At 40.1% G+C, this 25193-nt stretch overlaps 1 protein-coding gene across 3 annotated transcripts in view; it reads left to right on the top strand.

Moving 5' to 3' along the window:
- GPR176 (G protein-coupled receptor 176) overlaps positions 1-24140 on the top strand; it is a 114037-nt gene extending 89897 nt beyond the window's left edge. For 2 of the 3 annotated variants that reach the window (XM_043471441.1, XM_043471442.1), the window contains exons 2-3: positions 16126-16317; positions 21245-24140. In XM_043471441.1, the coding sequence (XP_043327376.1) occupies positions 16126-16317; positions 21245-22367 (1315 nt within the window). In that variant the 3' untranslated portion in view covers positions 22368-24140. Of the gene's footprint in view, positions 1-16064; positions 16318-21244 lie in introns of all 3 variants that reach the window. The other variant, XM_043471440.1, reaches the window with a different exon arrangement.
- The last annotated feature ends 1053 nt before the right edge of the window (positions 24141-25193 follow it).

Below are 25193 nucleotides of genomic sequence, written 5' to 3'. Positions count from 1 at the left end.
AAATTAACCCCTAAAGCTGACATTTTCGGCATCACACTAAAGCTGGCTAGAAATAAAAGCTGTGTGTGTGTGTGTTTAAACATATTTCACTTTTTTTTTTTTTAGTTTAGAAACAAATTGTTACATATATGTATTACGTGTGCATGCTTGCTAAATCACTTCAGTTGTGTCCAACTCTTTGTAATCCCATGGACTGCAGCCTACCAGACTCCTCTTTTCATGGGATTCTCCAGGCAAAAATACTGGAGTGGGTTGCCATCCCCTTCTCCAGGGGGTCTTCCCAACACAGGGATCAAACTCGTTCTCTTGCATCTCCTGCGTTGGCAGGCAGTTTCTTTACTAGTTTTTTTTTTTATTATGTCATCCCCACATCCCACTTTGCTTGAAGTAATCACTGTTGACAGCCTGAGATGTATCTTTCTATATATTTCTGTATCTTCCTACAGGGACATGCCACAGTTTATCCTAATGATGGGCATTCAGATTGTTTTCAATTTTGGGGATCATGGTTAACAATCCTTCAGCAAATATAGCTGAATGAACAGCCTTAAATATTGATTCTTTTGTTGTAGGATAGTTTCACAAAAGTAGGACTGCTGATGATGCATGTACTTATTCGATACTGCTAGGTTACTTTCCATCACTATAGCAATCAACTTGTCCGCCAAAAACATATAAAGATGTTCATATCCCCATACTCTTTTATACTTGCTCTTATAAATCTTTATTTTATTTTTGCTAATTAATGGTGAGAAATGTTTTCTCCTTTTTATTTGAATTCTCACTTTTGCCATTCCCCGAGGATACACTGTATCAGTAATCAAGGTTCTGTCTTGGAGATGAACTTGCTGGCACATTTGCAGCTGCTTTTAGGCCTCCATTGGCTTCAGTTTCTCCAGGCATGAGCTTTGAAGAAGCAGCTTTGATGAGAATGATGGATTTTGATCATAGATGCTGATGTGTTCTGTATGATTTAAAAACCATTGACAAGATGAATTTTGGAAAGGTTACAGGAACAAGAAGGAAACAGGCCATGTGTGTGCACAGATGTTATAGGTGTTCTGGCTTTGCCCCAGCTCTGCAGTGGTCATGCCTTGCTCTACCCTGCTCTCTGCAGAACCTGGAGGAGCCCCTTGCACAAGGGGAGGACCTTCCAGTGGCTAGCATGTTGGGCTTAGAGAGAGGAGAACATGAAGAGGTAAGGACTCCCAGAGCCCATCAGCTTCTGAGCCTTTCTCCCATATTCCCTACTGAAACTAGATCCATCTTCCTGTGTGGTCCCCCTTTCCGGAAATTTTTTTTAGCTCTCAAGCATCCCTGGGTTCAGCGGTGGATACTTTTCAGAAGTGTACGCCCTCTCAATGTCCTTTGCTGAATAGTAAAATTTTCAAGGTTTTTGATCATCTTTACTATCATTATTCTGAATTCTTTTTTAGTTAGTTTGCCTATTTCCTCTTCATTTATTTGGACTTGTGTGTTTCTAATTTGTTCCTTCATTTGTGTAGTATTTCTCTGCCTTTTCATTATTTTTTTTTAACTTATTGTGTTTGAGGTCTCCTTTTCCCAGGCTTCAAGGTTGAATTCTTTCTTCCTTTTTTTTTTTTTCTTTCTTCCTTTTGTTTTCTGCCCTCCTAGGGTTGGTCCATTGGTTTGTGTAAACTTCATACAGGGTGAAATTTGCCCTGAGTTTTTGTTTGTTTGTTTTTCCTCTGATTGGCAAGGCTGAGTGAGGTGGTAATCCTGTCTGCTAATGACTGGATTTGTATTTTTGTTTTGTTTGTTGTTTAGGTGAGGTGTCCTGTACAGGGTGCTTACTGGTGGTTGGGTGATGCTGGGTCTTGTATTCAAGTGGTTTCCTTTGTGTGAGTTCTCAGTATTTGATACTCCCCAGGGTTAGTTTGAGGTGCCAGGACTTCCTGAAAACACTGATTGGCTGGAAGGAAAGCCTTTATGATGGCTACTGAGCTAGCTTCTTGGTCTGCCCACTAAGTCCATCTGGAATGGTGCTCCCAGTGGCTCAGTCATGGGCTCTTCTGCCTCTGGATCAGTCTTCAAGCTCAGAGGGTGCTTACTGAAGTCTAAGATCCTTAGTTGATCATAAAATGATATAACTCGGGCACAGCCAGATGAAAGGGAAGCTGAGGGCAAGGCCTGGGGAATTGAAGCAGGATTTCTATGACTTCTTCAGGCGCACCCCCCCCTCTCTTCCTCACCTCCCAGTAAAATTTTGTAGAAGTGATTTTCCATTTCTGCTTCTAGCTGGCACCCTCAATTCCCTCATTTCTCGTCCTACTCTGACTTTCTCAGAATGAATGTTTCTTGGATCTGAGTTATACTACAATTCTAGGGACTGGCTTGTTGTGGATTGTAGCTTTCCTCTGGTGCATACGATTCCTTTCTTTTTTCCTCTCCTGCCACTCTGCCTGCCTCATCTGGCATGCAGTGGAGTAGGCACCCCAGTGTAATGCATGCTAACATTCTTGTGGGTCCTACCCCCACAGATCAGTGTATATGATCTGGGAGACAGAGCATGATGTAGGAGGGCCTGCTTGACTCAGGTAGATCTGTTACTGAGTTTATGGTGGATTAGAGCAGTGTTCAATCCCAAACTGGCTGGATGGGTTTCCAAAAATGTTACAGTAATCTATTCTGAAAAGTATATGCCCTACAGGATGCCTTGTCCATGAAGCCTACGGCACTGCTCTTAGGGACTACCCCTTCTGGGTCTTTATATAACTTCTCAGCCATTGATTAGCAAAGATCAATGAGATGTGATGGTACCTGCCACAGGCAAAAATTTTGGAGGAAAAGTTTCTATACACATTGCTGGTGGAAATGAGAAATCAAAATCACAGAAATAAAAACACCAGAAAATAGCATATATGTTCAATATTTATTGTAATATTATTTATAATGGCCAAGATCTATAAACCAAGTGAATGCCCATTTGGAGCACGAAGGGTGAATAATAAATTGTGATACAGTCATATATGTCTGTAAATACAGTGTATATATTTATTTATGATTATATAGTGAGAAAATCACTGGTATCCACAAAGAAGGACAGCATGTACAAGTGATATACCATTTACTTAATACTATGTTTATACACATAAAGAGAGATAGAGATGATGACCAGAATATTAATCATATTTATAAGGTGGTGGGATTCCAGGTAATTTTTCTTTCTTCTTATACTTTTCTGAACCATTTGAATTTGTAATAGTGAACATGTGTTAGTTTAAAAAAAAAAACAAACACTCAGAAATAAACTGAAGATGTTTTCATTGGGAAAAAGCCGAGGGGTAGAGGAAGGAAATGCCAAACTTGTGATGAGTGGCCAGACTCTTCTGGTTTTTCCCAAGGCACATGATTCAAGAGATTAAGACAGGAGTGGTGATGTCTTTTATGACCCAACCTTGGGAGTCTTACTGTCATTTTTCTGTACCCCATTATTTACCTATTCAGTTGTAGGAGAAGCCTACAGAGGGCCGTGAAAACCAGGAGGTGGGGATCACTGGCCATCTTGGAAGCTGATTACCATAGGGAGTCTGAAGGTATTGCTTTTTCCAGAAGTCTTAACAGTTAGCAAAAATAGCTTTTCTCTGCATAAGACTTACATAGTCTTGTGTGGAAGCAAAGATGACTTTTCCAGGTTCCTTCCATTCATGTGAGTATATAAAGTCAATTTAGTGCTGTGAATTACCTTCTTATTCCTGCTAAAGAACTATAGAGTTTCTAATTGGAAAAATGACAATTTAAAAATGTAGAAACTTCCCTGGCAGTCCAGTGGTTAAGACTCTGACCTCCCAGTGCAGGGGGCATGGGTTTGATCCCTGGTAGAGGAACTAAGATCCTGCATGCTATGTGGTGAGGTCAAAAAAATTAAATAAATAAATGTTGTAGCATGTCACTGTTTCCCTGAACATTGTATATATGCTCACTTTTATTTCCTTACTTGGAATAATATTAAATTTTGTTGGTTAACACTTATTAGCCAATATTCTGCCTTCATCTATGGTGTTTACATGCTTAAACCTTTGTAAGAAAAATGTCAGGAGCAAGACTAATGGAAACTGAGGCTTATTGAAAGTGAACAGATTTTATATTTTATCTTTTTTTAAATTTTATCTTATTTACTTCAATCACATTGAATCAGTGACATTGACTGCACGCTGAAAGCCAGTAATTTACTAACCCAGAAAGTGGAAAATCAATATCTCACAAGATAAAAAATTCTTCCCCCTTTTGTTTTAGAATGGGAAAATAAGAGTTCATATCTCTTCATTGATTTTAGTGCTTTAAACAAGGTAATAGTATTTCATGCTGATTTTATTTTGAACCAGCAGGAAAATTACATGGTAAATAACTCAGTATTATTCAAATCAACTAATATTAGAGGAAAAAACAGGAATTGGAAGCTAGCTGATTATTCATGAAATGCTAAAATATTAGGAGAATTCTCCTTCTCTGTTTATCTGTACCACTGTAATTACCATAAACATGAAGCCTGGATTCGGAGAACATGATACAAAGAAAAAAATCCTTTTGCCAGTTTTCAGCAATGAGACTAATGAAGATTCAAGAAGATAAGGCCTAGGTTGCCTTAAATAATTACTGGGAAACGCACATATAAAAATAGGACTTGGCATGGAGATAAATAGAATTGAAATTATTCTCCTTATTATTTTGCTCTCAGTTTTTGTTCTCTTCTTTCTCCATCCTCTGATACTACTTGAAGGAGACAAAAGAAGAAAAGAGACAAAGAGAAGTGTTAAGAGTATGCTTTCTGAAAGATTTTATTCCTGCATATTCATTAGAAGTATTTCTAAAATCATATTACACCTGCACTGTACCTAAATACATCTTGTTGGTTCAGTTCTTGTCTCACAAGGAGTCATATCCAAGTTCAGAGTCCAGACTGAGGCTGTCTCAACTCTTAAGTTCCTCCCTTGTTACCCACATGCCACTTCCCTGCTTCCTACAGAACTCTTGATTCCTAGTATTTTATCTGACCATTTGTCCCATTTTCTCATGTTGGTTGGCTTTGATGGGCTGTGTGCTGTAACTTATCTTTTCATTGTCTCTTGTGTGTGTCCTATTCTCCACCTTGCTCTGACTTTCAGATCCATCACTTCCTTCCAGAACCTTCCCTGCCTTGACCATGTTTCTCTGGCCTTGGACTGGATCTGGCTGCCTCCACCTTTTGTACCATCTGCTGCTCTGGGTCTCCCAGTCCCAGCTTCTCACTCTACAAACACCCCTCTGTTGCTGGCCTCCTCCTTTCCGGCAGGAATTGGAGAAAGTGGTGAAGGAGAGTCTACTCTAGAGTAAATGGAACCTCCTCAGCAGTGAGGAAGTGGTCTGAGATCTATTATGAGAAGTTTTAGAATGTCATTTCTTGTTCCTCATCTTCCAGCCTTTCCCCTTCTCCTGCCTCTCCTTCCAAACTTAGCTAAAGAAAAAGGGATGGAATTTTCAACTCTGAATTAGTGTCTTAGTCAGATTGTGCCAGTTCATGAGGAGTAAGAGACTCATTTCCAGAATCTTACTCCCGTACCTCTTATTAGTCATGCTGGGTCCCCATGGACTAAAGCAGGATTGGGCTCATTTTCCTTTCTTAGCCCTGTAATTATTTTACTCTTGTGTTCTTTGGAAATATTTCCAATATAATTTTCCCTTTCAGACCTCACAATGGTAGTTACTGGAAGAGAGGGAGTAGGAGAATAGAATGCATGAATATTCTGTGTACATTTGCTAGACTAATTACAGTATTGCGTGATATATCCTTGAATGTGTCTCCTTTATTCTGCTCTGACACTGTGTGCTGCTGTTGGGGAGATAGTAAGCATTCAGTTTGTTGATCAAAGGCAGTTGCCATCAATAGATGTACCTACAAAACTGAGTACACAGAAAATAATTTTGATAGAGACATATAGAACTTCAAGCTTTTATTCATTCATTTATCTGGGTATTTATCTAGGTATAAAACCATTGTTGGTGCTCATGAGGGTCAATAAAATTTCCAGATAAGATTCCTCTCAGGCTTTATAATCTTTCAATCTTTTATTGGAGAAATAATCCCTCTGGGCTAATGTTTCCTAAGGCCCACTTGACTTCGCATTCCAGGACATCTGACTCTAGGTTAGTGATCACACATCATGATTATCCGAGTCATGAAGATATTTTTTGTATAGTTCTTCTGTGTATTCTTACCACCTCTTCTTAATATCTTCTGCTTCTGTTAGGTCCATACCATTTCTGTCCTTTATTGTGCCCATCTTTGCATGAAATGTTCCCTTGGTATCTCTAATTTTCTTGAAGAGATCTCTAGTCTCTCCCATTCTATTGTTTTCCTCTGTTTCTTTGCACTGATCGCTGTGGAAGAATTTATCTCTCCTTGCTATTCTTTGGAACTCTGCATTCAAATGGATAAATCTTTCCTTTTCTCCTTTGCCTTTCGCTTCTCTTCTTTTCTCAACTATTTGTAAGGCCTCATCAGAACCATTTTGCCTTTTTGCATTTCTTTTTCTTGGGGATGGCCTTGATCCCTGCCTCCTGTACAGTGTCACGAACCTCAGTCCATAGTTCTTCAGGCACTCTGTCTATCAGATCTAATCCCTTGAATCTATTTCTCATTTCCACTGTATAATCATAAGGGATTTGATTTAGATCATACCTGAATGGTCTAGTGGTTTTCCCTACTTTCTTCAATTTAAGTCTGAATTTGGCAATAAGGAGTTCATGATCTGAGCCATAGTCAGGTCCTGGTCTTGTTTTTGCTGACTGTATAGAGCTTCTGGGAAGCATCACTATGAACAAAGCTAGTGGAGGTGATGGAATTCCAGTTGAGCTATTTCAAATCCTAAACGATGATGCTGTAAAAGTGTTGCACTCAATATGCCAGCAAATCTGGAAAACTCAGCAGTGGCCACAGGACTGGAAAAGGTCAGTTTTCATTCCAATCCCAAAGAAAGGCAATGCCAAACAATATTCAAACTACTGCACAATTGCACTCATCTCACGTGCTAGCAAAGTAATGCTCCAAATTCTCCAAGCCAGGCTTCAACAGTACATCAACAATGAACTTCCAGATATTCAAGCTGGATTTAGAAAAGGCAGAGGAACCAGAGATCAAGTTGCCAACATCTGCTGGATCATAGAAAAAGCATGAGAGTTCCAGAAAAACATCTAATTCTAATGGACATGAGTTTGTGTAAACTCTGGGAGTTGGTGATATACAGGGAAGCCTGGCATGCTGCAGTCCATGGGGTCACAAAGAGTCAGACATGACTGAGGGACTTAACTGAACTGAACTGAAGAGCATTTTCATTCAAAGCAATTATTTAAAATTCACCATGAATTTTAATAAACTAATTTCATAGCTTCTTCCTGCTAATCCAATTTCTGCTTAATTTGAACCTTCTGTATCATTTCAGAACAACTTCTGGAATCAAATTAATTATAATTAAAGTACCAGTTTTCTCATGCTAATAATGATCAGTTTAAAGAGCTGGGCAGATATCAGAGAGTTTAGTCACAAGTTATAGCAAATTGACACTTCATTAGTGAGGGAGAGGCTCAAACTTTTAGACTTAGGAGAAGAGCAAATTGTGTTGAAAACCACCAGGTACAGAGCCCTGGCTACAAGCTGGTTTCCTCCACGTTCTTGCTGCGGCCATAATTCTTAAAAATACCAGTAGCTGCTTATCACCTTGCCAGTGCTAGGAAATTTACCCATGTAGGTTAAATGGAGAAATATTTTAAAAATCAGAATAAGTTAGAATCCTTTTTGTGAACTATTTAAGCTTTCCTTTGGAAGTGTGAACTTTGTAACTCAATTTTAATGTTTGTGTTTCCAGGTTCGCAGAGCTTAACAGTGTCTTTTTTTTTGTTTTTAAACTTTCCAGGATTTGCCTTCTTTATTCTGAGGAATTCTTTATTCCTATCTTGTCTTACCATCTCTGTCTCTCACTCTTTCTAATGAAAAGGAGGTCCCTTTGAGGGTTTTGCTTGGGCAGCAGGTTAAAGGGTTCAGAGAAAAACATGGATTTGCCCTTTAGATATCTAGGCTAATTTCATTCTATCATGCTGCAACTTTGAATAGTATTTCTGGGAGCAGCCAGGGGTCTTAAAGTTTGCATCCCACCCCCCACCCCACCCCACAGTCTTTTAAAACTAACTCATTGCACAAATCAGTTTCATAATGAAACTGCATCTGAATCATACCTAAATAAAATGTAGCAATGCCCTTAGATATTCAGAGACACCTTTACTTTCTAATAAAGTGGTAAGAAACTGAATATAGTTGACCCTTGAACAACATGGGTTTGAACTGCATGGGTCCACTTAAATGTGGGTATTTTTCAATGGTAATTACTAGAGTGCTACATAATCTGCAGTTGGTTGAATCCAGGGATGTGGAGGAACTGTGGGTATGGAGGGCTGACTATAAGTTACATGCAGATCAACCTCTGCCTTATTCAACAGCCAACTGTAGTTTTTTTTCAAATAATTTTGAATAAAATTTTTTCAAAATTTAAATTCTGATTAAAATTCTTAATTGCTTAACCTGTGTGTCTAAATGCACAAGAGTAGTGTCTACTTAATTGGGAAGATGGTAGGTAATTATTGTTTTTAAAAGTTTTTAAATAAATAATGAAGTATAGTTATAATCATTGTTTTATTGCTTGTACCATTATTATTGGCCAGATAGCATTTAAAAGACTTCCCCATAATGATACAAATACTCTCTTGATGGTTTCCCACTGTTTACATAGTTGAATTGAAAGCATGATGAGAAAGTCATCATTACCTTGAGATTTTTCATTTTTCTTTATGAAACCATGTCAAGATCATTGATTCCATTTTCAGTTTCCTTGACCATTTATGATTTTTAATTCACTGTGGGGCTTTATTAAGATATATCATGTCTGTGTGCGCCTGCAAGATTTCTGTAGGCTGTTTGAAATGTCTTATAGTAGACTTGATGGATTCTAGGAGCAGGACTGCATCTGGAGAAGAGATGTCTTTGATCTGAGACCTGTCATTTGTGATTCAAATGGAGGCTGGACAGCCTAGGAGGGAGCAGGTCTTGCAGTGGCCCCTGCCCTCCCTGCCAGGGAGACAGGGCCTTAGTGAAGTCACTGAATCCACAAGACGGTAAAGAGGAGAGACAGGTTGTGTGTATCCCACACACCTGAGAACAGAACTCTAAAGTTGTCACAAATACCCAAACACATAGTCCCAGGAAGTATGGTGAACCCACGAGATGTCTGCTGTGATTTTGCCAGCACCATCCAAGGATTTTTTTTCCTTGGTGGACCCTAGTGTTCCATTTGAAATCTGCAGGCCAGTCAGTCCTATCTTGTCTCCCATTTCTGACTGCTTATTAGTCCCTCCAGGGTGCTGTCCTCTTCTATTGTCTCTATACACTGCTCCAGGTTTCTTTTCCTCTGGCCCAGCCTTATTGTATACTAGAGATGTGGGAACTGCTGTGCAGCTGAAAGTAACAGTGACATGTCTCCTTACATAGCACGTTATTAGGCATAAGAAGCTGTTCTAAGTGCTGTACGTATGTTACTTGTATGGGCTCATTTAATCCTCGTAATGGCTCTGAGACAGGCATTGTTATCATGTCCACTTTACAGACAGTGAAATTGAGGCACAGGGAAGTTAAGTCACCCATGATCACACATAGTTAGTAAATGGTAGAACTGGGATGTGAATATGAGAGGAAGTCTTCAGGGTTTGTGCTCTTAGTCATTAAAGTATCCTGCATCTCCTTAGGGTAAAAATTTCCCCACACACTAAACTTTTCTCAGAATGGTCCATGACCTGGTCTATAGCCTGCCCCAGAAAAGCAACCCCCATATACTATGAGCTCATAACTGGACATTAAAAACCATGTGAGGAAAACCATAAAAAGAGAGCCAATATAGCAAACAAATGGCAAAATGAACATGTTGAGAACTAAAAACAATAGAATAATCTAAAAGAAAATTATAAGCAGTTTAAAAGCATGATTTTAGATTAAAAAAGGAACAAAGCCATAGTAAGATGACTAGACACTAGAAATAAAGAGTAGGCAGTTTGCAGTAGACCCAAATATAAATTTCAAAAGGTTTAATGCCCAATAAGCTACCAGAAAGAAAGATAGTTTTACTACTTTTAGATGAATTGAGAATTGATAAAATGGAAGGAAAACCTGAGAAATAGCTTTCAGTTTGCAGAAGACAATAAATTAATGGAAAGTGGAGAACATGAAAGAGAGGTTAAGAGATGAGAATGAAGTTTAATGTAAGTCTGTTAGGAATTTCAGAAGAAGATAATAGGGAGAAAAAGGATAGGGCAAAAATTCAAAGAGGCCATGGATGAAAATTTTCTAGAAGTAAGGAAAACATGAATCCTAGGATTGAGGAAGCATGCAAAATTCCAAATATTTCAGTGAGACTACAGAATTTTTATGAGCGTGTGGGAAAAACAATGCTCTCATATACCTTTTATGGAGGGTCATTTTGCAATATATATATATATGTGTGTGTATATATATATATATATATATATATAAAACATGCAAATTCTTTGACTCGGAAATTGTTTCTAGAAATTTATCTTCAGTAAATAATCAGTCGAATTCCTCCAAATTTAAATATATAAGGATGTTGAACTCAACATTGTATACTAGAGATGTATTGAAAACAGCTTTAGAAAGCTCATCAATATGCAGTAGATGAAATACACTAGTGTATAACCACAGAAGCATTGTTGCTTTTATGGAGTTGTTAAAATGATGATATTGATCTATTTTTATTTATTGTCACAGAAAGATGGTTGATATGGAAAAAGATCTAAAAAACCATGTGAATAGTTGGTCCAACTGGCATAATAAAAACATCTGCATATCTAAACAGGAGTTTGGAAAGATAAATACTTTAAAGTTTATAGATAGTTATCACTGCATCGATAATTTTTACTTTCTTTTTTTGTCATTTTACGCATTGTCTTATATCAAGTTATACTTTGTAAAGGGAAATCTTGATTTGTAATTTAGCTGAGGAGGAATGATAGAGTAATAGCAGTCCCAGGGAGAGTAGATTTGAACCAATGCCATCATGTTCTACCTCTCATTTCCCTTTCAGTTGTGTGTGTTATGAGTATGTACTAACTGGTACTGTGCCCACAATCCTGGCACAGAATGTTGTCATGGACTCCAGCATTAGGAAATATAACGTGAATGTGTAGGGAGAAAGAATGGATACAGAAACTTGAATCATCTCTAAAAGGGATTGGGTGATTTAAAACACAAGATGTCTAAAATAAAAAGTATCTCAAGGTTGAATACTCTGTTTAAAATATATACTGAATTATCCCTTGGTGTACCTTGTAAAGCTAAGAAGAATCTACAGTGCTTATGAGATTAAATGATCAAATATGTAATTTTCATGCTTTGTTGTGTATGTATTTGTGTGCATGTACGTGTATGTGTGTACTCACGTGCACACACACACACTTTTTTATAAAACGTGTGGCCGATCAAACTTGAGTATGGGTGCCCTTCACCTGATACTTTCTTCTAATTCAGGTTCTTAGAGCCAAATGCATCAGTTTTTAAGTGAGGAGAAAGAGAAGTAGTTTAGAGAAGGAACAGAACATAGAGGCTTAGCTGTAGTTCTTAATAGGAAAAGGGGTTAGGTTTCAGATGCCACCTAGAGTTTTGTAAATAAGTGGAGATAAAATGTGACTACAGCCATCTCAGATTTTTCAAAAGCAACTCGATGAAAATAAGTTTTGTCATTCATAAGTGTAGACATACTAATAAGATGTGTGATTTAAAAAAACAATAAAAAGTGTGCCCTTCATAATTGGGAGAGAGAAAGATAAGAGAGTTAGAATATGAAGGAAATGATATCTGAGATTAGTTTCAGCTGCAAAACAATTTACTGTGTACATGCAAGACGTTGGCACACACCCTCTCCTGTACTTTGCAATGAATTTTCTTGTTTGTTACATAGAATATTTTATTCAGCGTAGCCTCACTTCAGTTCAGTTCAGTCACTCAGTCATGTCTGACTCTTTGTGACCCCATAGACTGCAGTATGCTAGGCTTCCCCTGTCCATCACCAATTCCCAGAGCTTGCTCAAACTCATGTCCACTGAGTCAGTGATGCCATCCAACCATCTCATCATCTGTTGTCCCCTTCTCCTCCTGCCTTCAATCTTTCCCAGCATCAGGGGCTTTTTCAAAGAGTCAGTTCTTTGCATCAGGTGGCCAAAGTATTGGAGTTTCAGCTTTAGCATCAGTCCTTCCAATGAACACCCAGGACTAATCTCCTTTAGGAAAGACTGGTTGGATCTCCTTGCAGTCCAAGGGACTCGCAAGAGTCTTCGCCAACACCACAGTTCAAAAGCATCAATTCTTCGGTGCTCAGCTTTCCTTATGGTCCAACTTTCACATCCATACATGACTACTGGAAAAACCATAGCTTTGACTAGACAGATGTTTGTTAGCAAAGTAATGTTTCTGCTTTTTAATATGTTGTCTAGGTTAGTCATAGCTTTTCTTCCAAGGAGCAAGCATCTTATAATTTCATGGCTGTAGTTACAATCTGCAGTGATTTTGGAGCCCAAGAAAATGAAGTCTCTCACTGTTACCATTATTTCCCCATCTATTGGCCATGAAGTGATGAGACCAGATGCCATGATGTTAGTTTTCTGAATGTTGAGTTTTAAGCCAGTTTTTTCGGTCTCCTCTTTCACTTTCATCAAGAGGCTGTTTAGTTCTTCCACGCTTTCTGCCGTAAGGGTGGTGTCATCTGCGTATCTGAGGTTATTGGTATTTCTCCCAGCAATCTTGATTTCACCTTGTGCTTCATCCAGCCCAGCATTTTGCATGATGTATTCTGCATATAAGTTAAATAAGCAGGGTGACAATATACAGCCTTGATTTACTCCTTTCCCAATTTGGAACCAGTCCATAGTTCCATGTCCCGTTCTAACAGTTGCTTCTTGACCTGCGTACAGATTTCTCAGGAGGCAGGTAAGGTGGTCTGCTATTCCCATCTCTTTAAGAATTTTCCATAGTTTGTTGTGATCCACATAGTCAAAGGCTTTGGTGTAGTTAATAAAGCAGGAGTAGATGTTTTTCTGGAACTCTCTGGCTTTTTCTATGATCCAATGGATGCTGGCAATTTGACCTCCAAATCCACCTTGAACATCTGGAAGTTCTTGGTTCACGTACTGTTGAAGCCTCACTTGGAGAATTTTGAGCGTTACTTTGCTCGCATGTGAGATGAGTGCAATTGTCCAGTAGTTTGAATATTTTTTGGCATTGCCTTTCTTTGGGATTGGAATGAAAACTGACCTTTTCCTATGAAAAGGCTTTCCAGCGTAACCTACGAGATGACAAAGATTAATAGTGATAGAGAAAAAGAGAATGCTCAGGGTCTTCATTTATGTCTTTATAGAAAGTCCCCTGGTGGACTGGAGACAGCCTCAGTATTAACAACTGATGATATTATGACACTCTTTTCATGGCAGATTTCTTTAAGTGGGCAGTTTTGTTATTAGATGGTTACCAGATTTTAAATCCTGTCTGTAAAACTTAAGTGAGGAAAGATGCTTCAGCAAGATCCTATTCTGCGTTTCAGTGGAAAAAGGCCAGGAAAAAAAATCCCCATATAGATGAAGCTTCAAATACATCATTATTGCTCAGCTTATAACCTTGGTGACAGGAGAGCTAGAGCGGCCTGAGGTAGTGGTATTAGTATAAACAGCTTTTGTATTGAACACGTGTGTATGTATTCCCACTGCAAATTTCATCTCACTGAGGCAGCATACTTATGTAAGCAAAGTTTGTTAGAGAATTTCCTGGAAGCAGCTGGCCTACTTACCTAAACACAATGCCTTTTTTTTTTTTTTTCTGGCAAATAAGAAGTAGCTGTAGAATATTGTGTTTGAAAAGAGACTCTTGACAGAAAGTTATGTCAACATCTGAGGCACTGAGGCAGCTCCTGGGGTGACTTTGGCTGGAGCCCTGAATTCTGCTATCCCCTCCCCTGACCCCATGGCTCTCCTTCTGTGTGAGACTGAGCTGCCAGCTCAGTTCATTAGAGGGCATTCTCTGTGCCTGTACTCAAGAGGCAGCAGTATTCTTGGGTCATGACTGACTGGCCGTGTGGACCTGGGTCTCTAACCAGGTGAAAGCCTCCCTAGTAGAATAGGCTGCCTGGTATACCTGAGCACTTGGGCCCTGTGAGACCCTGGGGATAAGGGCTATAGTCTCTGTCTAGACATGGCAGTTAATTCTGATACTTCAGTCTGGGGCCAGCTTGTTACAAATGCAAGTTTCCAATTCTATACCTGTAACTGTGAGTCAGGATGTCTGATATAGTAATCCTTATGCATAGTAAGGTTTGGGAACTACTGACTTAGAATAGCCTCTTGTGATATTCCAAATACAAAAGGGTAATTTTATTGCAGGGACTTTTAGTTGTTATTTGTCCTTTTACAAATTCATTCATCTAAATATTTGTTGAACGCCTATTCTGTGCTAGATACTGAACTAGGCAGTGGAGTTATAATGGTGAACAAGATTGACATTTTTTTTTTTTGTCTTCATGAAATGAAGGGAAAATGAATAAACAAATGAATAATTATGAAAGCTAAGAAGGCCACAGTATTATAACAGAGTATAGTGGGGGGAGGAACAGTAAATGTTTAAAATAAAAATATGGTTAGAGAAGGCCTCTCTGAGGAGGCAGCAATTATACTAAGACCTGGATTAAAAGGAATCAGTCAGATATACAAGAACCTTGCTAGGCAGTATAAAAGCTTGTACACAGGTACTGAGACTGAATCAGCCTCGATGTGTTTCAAGAACAGAAAAAAAGAGCAGCATGACTATGCCCAGCCAGCCAGGGGCAGCATGGTGTGAGATTAGGCAGGTTGGTCCTGGATTGTGTAGGCTCTGGAGGACAATGAATAGGCAGAACAGACTGAGAGGGAATGGAGAATCCAACATTTAGTGGCAAACAGGAGTCTGGAGTTGGGAGGAGAGAGGCCTAGTCTGGGGCGTGAATGTGAGGGTTATTAGTGTTTCAAAAGCAAGACATCTCAATGGATAATTCAACCTAGGAAGAGGCTGCAGAGAGAAGATGGGAAAGGGCCTGGTAAAGAAGACTGGGAGCCTCTAGGACCTGGGAGAGGTGGGAGGGTGGGAGAAACACCAGGAGACTGTGGGCCTGTGGAAGCCACAGGAGGAGAACGCTTAGAGAGAGACAGGCAAGTGTGTTATAGGTGCTAAAGATCTAGAAGAGTGCAGGCCTCTTCAGTGGCCACCAGCTGTATGTGGCTCTGGAGCACTTGAAATGTGACTAATGTGAAATGAAAATATGTTGTAAGTGTAAAATAAAATGTACACCACACACACCTAAAATGAATATAATGTTATGTATTAATTATATTTCAATTTAAAAAATGCATGCCAAATTTCAAAGATGTGGTAAAAAAATAAGAATGGAAATATTTCATTAGTACTTTTTAAAGTAGTAATGATATGTTGAAATGATATTGTTTAGCATAGATTGGGGTCAATAAAATACACTATTAACATTTCACCTGCTTCTTTTTAGTTTTAAAAAATATGGCTAAAAAAAATATGGCTAATAGAAAATTGTAAGCCACATGTATGTCTTTTGTCCTGTTTCTGTGGCAGTTTGGTAACTGGAGGTCATTTGCAAGCTTTAGACTGGCTGAGATTTAGTAATCCCTAGCCAATTGTTTATACTCAGGTGTGACAGGATCATCATGATAATATTTATTATGCCCGAAATTAAATTTAAAAACTCACCAATAAAAATTCTTATAGACTTTTTGATATGTATGAAAGTGATTTAATAATTTCATATAAATTGATAATATAATATGGCCTTTAAGTTCTTTGAAATGAACTCTCAAATGTGGTTTTCAATCTTTTTTTTAACCTGCATTTTCCTTCTTTCCTTTCTGTCTTCTATCTTTTTATCTAAAAATTCTTTTGTTTTTATTTTTGCCTATCTGGCCAGGAAACTTCATGGTGTTATGGTCGACTTGCCGCACAACCGTGTTCAAATCTGTCACCAACAGGTTCATTAAAAACCTGGCCTGCTCGGGGATTTGTGCCAGCCTGGTCTGCGTGCCCTTCGACATCATCCTCAGCACCAGTCCTCACTGTTGCTGGTGGATCTACACCATGCTCTTCTGCAAGGTCGTCAAGTTTTTGCACAAAGTCTTCTGCTCTGTGACTATCCTCAGTTTCCCTGCCATTGCTTTGGACAGGTAAGATTAAGTAGCCAGGGGCGTAACGTTTTTTAAGTGTACTGAAAAATTATCACTGTGAAGCAAATAGTGAATAGCTGATATTCCAAATATTGCTTGTGGTCAAGAGAAAGAGAATCAACTGCTGAAACAGATACCTCACAAAAGCCAGCAGCCCTGGAAAACGGGGCTTTTGAGAAAAGATGTGGTGTTGAGGAGGCTACATCATGAGGATGCTGGGGCAGACCTGGGGCATGATATAGTTTCAGTCTGGTTGGAATTGGCCATATTTGCTTTGCAATTGCAGTAGATTGCTCATCAGATTGCTAACTCTGCAATTAGGGCCTTTTGATGATGGATGAAAACATTTCTGGAAGAACAAGAGAACAAACAATTCAGTAGTTATTTAACAAGTGATTAGACAGTCCAGTTGGACCTGGCCAGATAGCACCAGAAATTCCTGGTTTATTTGTAGGATTTATTTCCAAGGTTTTATACTGTGATGGTGATTGCTTTCTCTTCCCGTAACTTTTTTTTTTCTTTTTATATTTATTTTTATGATCTGCAGTTCTATGAATTTTAACACATGCATGGAGTTGTGTATCCACCACCACAATGCTAGAAAGAACAGATCTGTCAGCTTCCAAATTTCTTCTGTGTTGCCCTTTTATTGTCAATTGCTACTTCTTACCCTTCACCCTGGGCAACCACTGTATAGTTTTGCCTTTTCTGGATACAGTATAAGAAGCCAGATCCAAAAAACTATATATTGCATGATTTCATTCGTTCCCGTAACTTTTTAATGGATGTCCATTTGAAATAAATCTTACATCTTACATCCTAGCTATTGCTATTATACATAATTTGATCAAATTTATCATAGTGAAGTGTAAAGATCTCAGTAATCAACAACTTCCTGCCTTTTTTGTTGTTGTTGTTGCTAGCACTTCAGGAACACAGTTGAGATAATAATACATTTTAGAGAACAGAATTAAATAAGCACACAAGAATTGAAAAATATTTTGTGTCCACAAGAATTTTTGATTTCAAGATTTACAAAAAGGAGAAGTTGCTGATGTGAAATGTGCTGATTCTTCTGACTTTATATCCTGTGATAAATTTAACTATGTTTTAGGTGTTAGAATTTTAATACTCTTTGTCTATTTAAAACATGCTTAAACCTTAATGACCTATTGAGGGCATAGACTACAAAATCCATCTGTGGAGTCACTTCACCCTATCTGACTTGGAACCCAGATTTCATTAGCTGCCCAGTGTCAGCTGCATGACAGGACACAAAGTCATACAAAGCCTTCTGCATACTAGGAGAAACCATTGACTTTGTACTTAAAAGAGGGATCTTGGAGCCAGAAGTCTGATTTTAAGTCCCACCTGTGCTGTTTCCTTGCTGGTGGCTTTGGGCAAACCTCTCTGAGCCTCAGTTTCCTCCGGAGTAAAAAGAACTAAATGAACTATTTGCGGCCTGTGTTTAGATAGGCTGCACTGATATATATATATATATATATATATATATTTTTTTTTTTTTTTTCTAGTCTTCTCTTCTGTTTGGCACATTCTTTCCCAGATAAATTGTCTGCCATCCTTTTACCACTAGAGATCCACTGCAGCTCTTTGACAGTTTCTCCTTAGAAACTCACCATCCACAGGAGCAGACAAGGCAGGTGACAAAACCAAGTGACATGGACCAGTTTGGATTTGTGTTTGCTTTCTTTTACATGGGGGTCATCACTCAACAGGCCCTTTACTACACCATTGTATAAATTTAAGGCATAATGGATCTTCTTACACATATTGTGAAGGACTCACTAGAAATTTAGCCAGAGACTTCTCTGGCAGTCAAGTGGCTAAGACTTTACCTTCCAATGCGGGGGGTGTGGGTTCTGATCCTTAATCAGGGAGCTAAGATCCCACATGCCTCATGGCTGAAAAGTCAAAACATAAAACAGAGGTGATACTGTAACAAATTCAATAAAGACTTTAAAAATGGTCCACATGAAAAAAATTCTAAAAAAAAGAGATAACATCCATCATCTCATATAGAAACATATCATTTTACTTATGATGAGAACTGCTACAATCTACTCTTTTATCTTTTAAAAATGATTTTGTTTACTTTTGGCCATGTTGGGTCTTCATTGCTGTGCAGGCTCTTCTCCGGGTGCAGAGAGCAGGGGCTACTCTCCAGATGCAGCGTGTGGACTTCTCACGGCTGTGGCTTCTCTTGTTGCAGTTCCTGGTCTCTAGAGCATAGGCTCAATAGTTGTGGCACACAAGCTTAGTTGCTCCACGGCATGTGGGGTCTTTCCGGATCAGGGATTGAACCCATGCCTTCTGCATTGGCAGGCAGATTTTTACTACTGAGCAACGAGGGAGCCCCCTGACCTACTCTTTTAACAACTTACTTCATTCCTTTTTATTGCTGAATAATTTTCCATTGGATGCATATACCACAGTTTATTTATCTGTTTACTACTTAAGGGACATTTGGGTTGTCACCACATTTTGGATGTTGTGAATAATGCTGCTATGAATCCTGAAGTTTTTTTAAGAATAGGATGCAATAAGAGTGGAAACACGTCATTCAGGACAGATTGCTATTCCACCTAGAACAGTGCAGTAATCCCTGTGGGTTATTTTTGAGCCTCTGGTTTTAGGCAAGAAAATACATAAATAATAAGAAATACGTATTATCTTTCCAGCAGAAAATCTACTGTATTTTTGCCATCATTTTAAAGTTTTTTCCAGTGTATCTTTTACTTTATTTTTTTTTAATTGAAGTATAGTTGATTTACAATGTTTCAGGTGTACAACAAAGTGAATCAGATATATATATAGATATATAAAATCTTGCCAGATTCCTTTCCATTATAGGTTATTATAAGATATTGAATATAGTTCCCTGTGCTGTATAGTAGGTCTTTATTTGTATTGTTTATCTATTTTATATATAGTATTGTGCATCTATTAATGGGCTTCCCAGGTGGTGTTAGTAATAAAGAACCTGCCTGCCAATGCAGGGGACATAAGAGACTTGGGTTTGATCCCTGGGGCAGGAAGATCTCCTGAAATGGCTACCAACTCTAGTATTCTTGCCTGGAGAATCCCATGGACAGAGGAGCCTGGCAGGCTATAGTCCATAGTGTCGCAAAGAATTAGACATGACTGAAATGGCTTAGCACATCTGTTAATATCAAATTCCTATTTTTTTTAAAAAAGGTAAGCAAGTTCTTTTAGTAGAAAAGCAAGGTTGGTAGATCCCTATTTCATTATTTAGTGATTACTCAAAAGCATAAGTGTGGTGTACTTGAAGACAAAGGGAGAATAGTCCTTTCTCTCACTTCTTTCTCAGATATTTGTTTCATGGCACCAAGTCAGCAAGTAAATTGGGAGGCCATGTGCACTTCTGCATCATTCCCTAGACACGTACACTCCAACAAAATGATGTATAGTGAACCTGTGCACTCGTGTTACATCTGTTTCCCAACATATAATGGAATCAGAAATTATGGGAAGCTGGGGTTCATTACATGTCTTTTAGCAAATGGGAATCAGAGATAGTGGACATGTATTCATGTGTGGGTGTGGGTCCATCACATTGGATTTGTTAAATGATGATTAGAAAAGTTTATCTATATTCAGAGAGAAAAAATTGAGACTGTGCATAACTTATACATTTCTTTCTCTTTTTTTCCCCTCCCAGAAAGTGAGCTAGAATACATTTTACCGTGCTCCATCCATCTCTGGTCATCCATGGTCATGTGTGTTTGCATCGTCTCTCCCCCAGCCTGTCCCCTGACAGACTCCACCACAGCACCACTTTCTCTTGACATTTTCCCAGGTGCTCCCTTTCCCCTACCTCCTCTGTGCATGCCTCCAGCAGAGTCATCTTCTCCTCAGTTATAATTGTTTGCTTACATGCCATTTTTTCCCCATGTAGTTTAGAAACATTCTTGTGTATCCTTTCATCATTGCAGCCCAGTGCCTGGCACAATATGTAGCACATGGGTGGTACTTAGAAATCCTTGTGACAGGAAATCACACATGCTCAGGTGGCCCCGTGAGGGAATACATGTTAGTAGGGTTGGAAGGTCAACTCCAGTGTTAGCTGACTGCGCAGACGTGGGGTGAGCGAGAAACTTGCTGTATCTCTGAGGGCTACTGACTGCCCATTGAAGACAGATGTGGTTCTAGGGGTTTAACAAATTACTCAGTTTCCCCAAATCATAGGTGATATTGAAACAAGGTGCTTTGGGAATTCTGATTAGGTGGTTATAGAATAATCAAGTCAAGCTTGAAGGGAAAAAAAAATCTCTGATTTTAACAAAGATATAACTGTGCGGGTATTTTAGACCTACTGATTGCTCTTAGGGTCCTGAGCGATTATCATGGAAAATGGCTCCTGATCCCACACAATTTTTTCAGTGGAATTGATTTTGAAAGACTTTGTCAGAGTCTATCCCTCACACTGGGTTCTTCTGCCCCAGCAGCTGTAAATGTTAATGATACCCATGTATATATACTGCAGGATGAGTTTGCTTTGGATTTGTGTGCAAATTTCTCTCTCTTCATGGCTTTGAAAATTGCCCTTAAGCTCCTCTAGCCCATGTAAAATATTTTTACAAATTACCCTTTACCCTTAAATTGAAAAAGAGTGTCTTCACAGCAGATGGAGATATCGTTTATATCGAGGGCACTCTTCGGGATTTAGTGCTGGTGGCCATAATTATAAAGCTCACAATGAATTGTATGGCAAAGTCCTCAAAACTTAAGGTCTAGCTTCCAAATTCCCCTAGTGATCTCCTCTGTCTGAGGCAGAATGAAAGAACTCGACCCTTTCTTTCCTCTCTCCTACTTTTAGTAATGTGAATTCCCCTAAGTTAAAGTGTATCTTCTTCTGTGAAGTGAATTTTGCTTGTGCCTTTGGCAGGTACTACTCAGTCCTCTATCCGCTGGAGAGAAAAATATCTGATGCCAAGTCCCGAGAACTAGTGATATACATCTGGGCCCATGCAGTGGTGGCCAGTGTCCCTGGGTTTGCAGTGACCAATGTGGCCGACATCTACGCCATGTCAACCTGCACGGAAGTCTGGAGCCACTCTCTGGGCCACCTGGTATACGTTCTGGTCTACAACATCACCACGGTCATCGTGCCTGTGGCTGTTTCGTTCTTCTTCTTAATACTGATACGCCGGGCCCTGAGCGCCAGCCAGAAGAAGAAGGTTATCATAGCAGCACTGCGGACCCCACAGAACACCATCTCTATCCCCTACGCTTCCCAGCGGGAGGCTGAGCTGCATGCCACGCTGCTGTCCATGGTGATGGTCTTCATCTTATGCAGTGTGCCCTATGCCACGCTGGTCGTCTACCAGACAGTGCTCAACGTCCCCGACACGTCCGTCTTCTTGCTGCTCACGGCCATCTGGCTGCCCAAAGTCTCTCTGCTGGCGAACCCTGTGCTTTTTCTTACTGTGAACAAATCTGTTCGCAAGTGCTTGGTAGGGACCTTGGTCCAACTGCACCACCGCTACAGCCGCCGAAACGTGGTGGGCACAGGGAGTGGGATGGCTGACGCCAGCCTGGAGCCCAGCATGCGCTCAGGTAGCCAACTCCTGGAGATGTTCCACATTGGGCAGCAGCAGATCTTCAAGTCCACAGAAGACGAGGAAGAGAGCGAAGCCAAGTACCCAGGTTCAGGGGCTCTCCAGGCCAAGGAGCTACTTCCCACCTGCCTGGAGGCAGAGCTGGGACCACAGTTTGCAACTCCCGCACCACCCCCGGGCACCGTGGACTCTATCTCCCAGGTAGCACCAGCAGTGTCTGTGGAATCTGAGACATTTCCCGACAAGTATTCCCTGCAGTTTGGCTTTGGGCCTTTTGAGTTGCCTCCCCAGTGGCTCTCAGAGACCCGAAACAGCAAGAAGAGGCTGCTTCCTCCCTTGGGTAACACCCCAGAAGAGCTGATCCAGACAAAGATACCCAAGGTAGGCAGGGTGGAGCGGAAGATGAGCAGAAACAATAAAGTGAGCATCTTCCCAAAGGTGGATTCCTAGCAAGGCTTGTGAATTCTTGGAAGCCACAGACCTTTCCACATTCCTGCTCTTCTTTCACTGGGCCTGTGATTTGTATGATCTCATTGCAACTCAGCATGGGTTGCCTCCTCCTCTGTGGGCCAAGTGCTTATGAATGAGAGGGAAATCTATATATAAAATCGAATGTCCTTTTCATTGAGGATGTGTATATCTATATATATATGTTTATCTCAGTGATCCAAGTCCTTAGTAAAGTCCATGTTCCTCACAGTGGAGACAAAAGCTGGGTAGTGGGGAACGGGTCTTGGGAGGGAACTTCATGTGCATTTTCTGAGGATATCTCAGTTCTGGGGCCCTGCAGAGAGTACACATAGAGGAGAGTGTCTATGGAGTGCCAAAGGGAGCAGGTATTCTAAGAGAAGCCCAAGATAATTATGGAGCCATGTGACCATAAAGAAAATGCCTATTAGATTGATTTTAAAATGTGAAAGAAGTGGAGAAGAAAGACTGAGAAATACCCACACTCTGTAGTCTTTAATCTTCCCAGATGATCTCATGAGAAAGATTCTATGCAGCAATCAGCAGGGGTAAAGGATATTGAAAATGATGATCTTGTGCCAACTTCTGGAATTAAAAATCATTTAAAAAGGCAAAGTTAGTATACATGGGGGCCTCTGGAAATGTCAAGCTAAAAATACTTGATTAGGAGAGGTGATTCTGCCCAAAAGAGTGGGAAACATTTGGTTCTCTTCCAGGGAAGACTCCAGACCCCAGGTGTTGCCAGTTTCATTTTCAGTCTCTTTGTATGACTTCCTTCATTTTGGGCATAAAGGAGGAACAAAACAGAGAAGGAATTCATCATTGTAAAATGCCAAGGCAACACCTAGCCCAGGTAAGCTCTTGGCTTCCTGTTTCCCAATGAAGTTATAGCAGGAGCCAGACAGGATAGGAGAGGGAGGACAATGTCCTCAACTGATCAGTCACCTGGAGGCTCTCACAAGTGATTCGAGACCACTTTGAGGTGGGTTTCACCAGGCTGAATTCAAAGTACAGATGACACTTCACTCTTAATGAGAGCAAATCAAGCACCAGCTCTGCTCTTTTCTGATGGGTGTTTTGTTCTTGTTTATTGTACCTAAGGGAGCCAATCCCGTGCCTTTAGCAAGCTTGAAGGGGGGGGCGGCATACTCAGTGGCAAGCAGCATATCCCAAAGGCAGTGGTCCTTGCAGATCTCCTTGAACCACACTGGCCCTTGTCCCTTGGAGGAAGGTCAGACTGTGTGCGGGGAATTTCTTTTTCCTGTCCTTTCCTGGGTGTGCTGTCTTGTGATTCCTGACTATGAACCCAAAGACCCTTCTCCCCAGGAGGGAGTGCCTTCCTCTTCGTGTTTGTCTCTTCTGTACATTGTGTGCTCACAGTGGAAACAGGGGCCTGCCTGCCACCCGCTCTCTCAGGGCCCTGCATGCCCTCTGTATGCTTCACCCCGTGGCCCTTCAAGTTTATCTTTCAGACATTCACAGCTGTCACAGCTTTCATCACGAAGGAACGTAATCTGTCAGAAAATTGTGTCCACTTTAGAAGAATCTGTCAAATGTAGCCACGTTGATGTTCCAATAATGTATATGTACAATTTAATAAGTTCTTGTGAGCCAGAATTTGGTAGATATTTCTTATGTATGTTTGAAGCGGTTGGTTGACATCTAACTTGATCATGGCCAGGTGTATTTCTGTACTCTTTGAAGAATTATGTTTTAATAAAAAAAATAAAAAAACAGTTTCTAAACTCAAAAAAAGTTGTGTGAGTGATTTTTTTTTCCCCCTTACAAGTGGTGTACTATCTGAACCTCTCTCTTCCTGCATGATCTCAAGTGAAAGGTATTTATTTTCTTCCCAAAATGTAGATACAGCATTCTAGTAGCATTTTCTTATGTTGTTGCAACTTGAAAAATGAATTACCAAAGAAGAAAGTGTGGTGTTTGAATAAATGTCCCCAACCTGGTTTCCAAATAGATTTGGTGGGTGGACTACCAAACCTGTAGGTGGAGCTACACTGGGAAGAGAATAGTGCAGCAGTCATTAACCCTTATGGTTGGGACCATGGCCTTGAAGTCTGATGGTCAGTGTTTGAATCCTGACTCTACCACTGACCCACCTTGTGATCTTGAGCAGGTGAGGTAATCTCCATGTATCTTGGTTTCCCCTCTGTAAAATGGGGAGATAATAACTGTGTCAGAAGCTGCTGTTGCCCTGACTCACATATTTCACCTCTAGTTTTAGCCGTGTCTGCTGTGGACCATTGTTGGCTGCATCCACTTACCTCCCTGAGAGCCATCAACACCTTGCTTTTCTCCTTTCTGCCCTGGGAGAGCTCTCTAGCTCTGGGGGTTAAAGCTTGACCAGTGGGGCATGGGCATCAGTGGATAAATGCCCCTGCTTCCTGTCTTTCTGCTGGACAACTATGGGAGGCATCTTTCTACTTCTCAGGAGGTCAAGCAGCTTGAGTCCCTATTGTCCACCATGGTGTCTGATTAATGCAGCCTTTTATTGACTCCTCTTCCTTCTCTGTGGGCTTTCTCTATCCTCATTCATGCCCTCAAGGATTACCTCCCCCAAACCAACCACACAAAGCCCTTATCTCAAGCTCTGTTTTCAGGGGAATCCAATAGTATACCTCATGGGGTAGTCATGAGGATTAAATGATATGGTCTGTTCAACACAGAGCCTGAAACAGAGTAAAACTGTATCAATATTAGTGCTTACCTGCTACATTAAAAACAGTGGTTGAGGTTTTTTTGCAATGTTACTCAGAAAATAATACTAAACTGATGTTTTCACCAGTTATCCCA

The sequence above is a fragment of the Cervus canadensis genome, chromosome 6 (genome assembly GCF_019320065.1).
Source record: "Cervus canadensis isolate Bull #8, Minnesota chromosome 6, ASM1932006v1, whole genome shotgun sequence".
NCBI classification, from domain to species: domain Eukaryota; kingdom Metazoa; phylum Chordata; class Mammalia; order Artiodactyla; family Cervidae; genus Cervus; species Cervus canadensis.
Note: the sequence above shows the minus strand (reverse complement) of the source record. Positions and strands in the feature narration are given on the sequence as shown.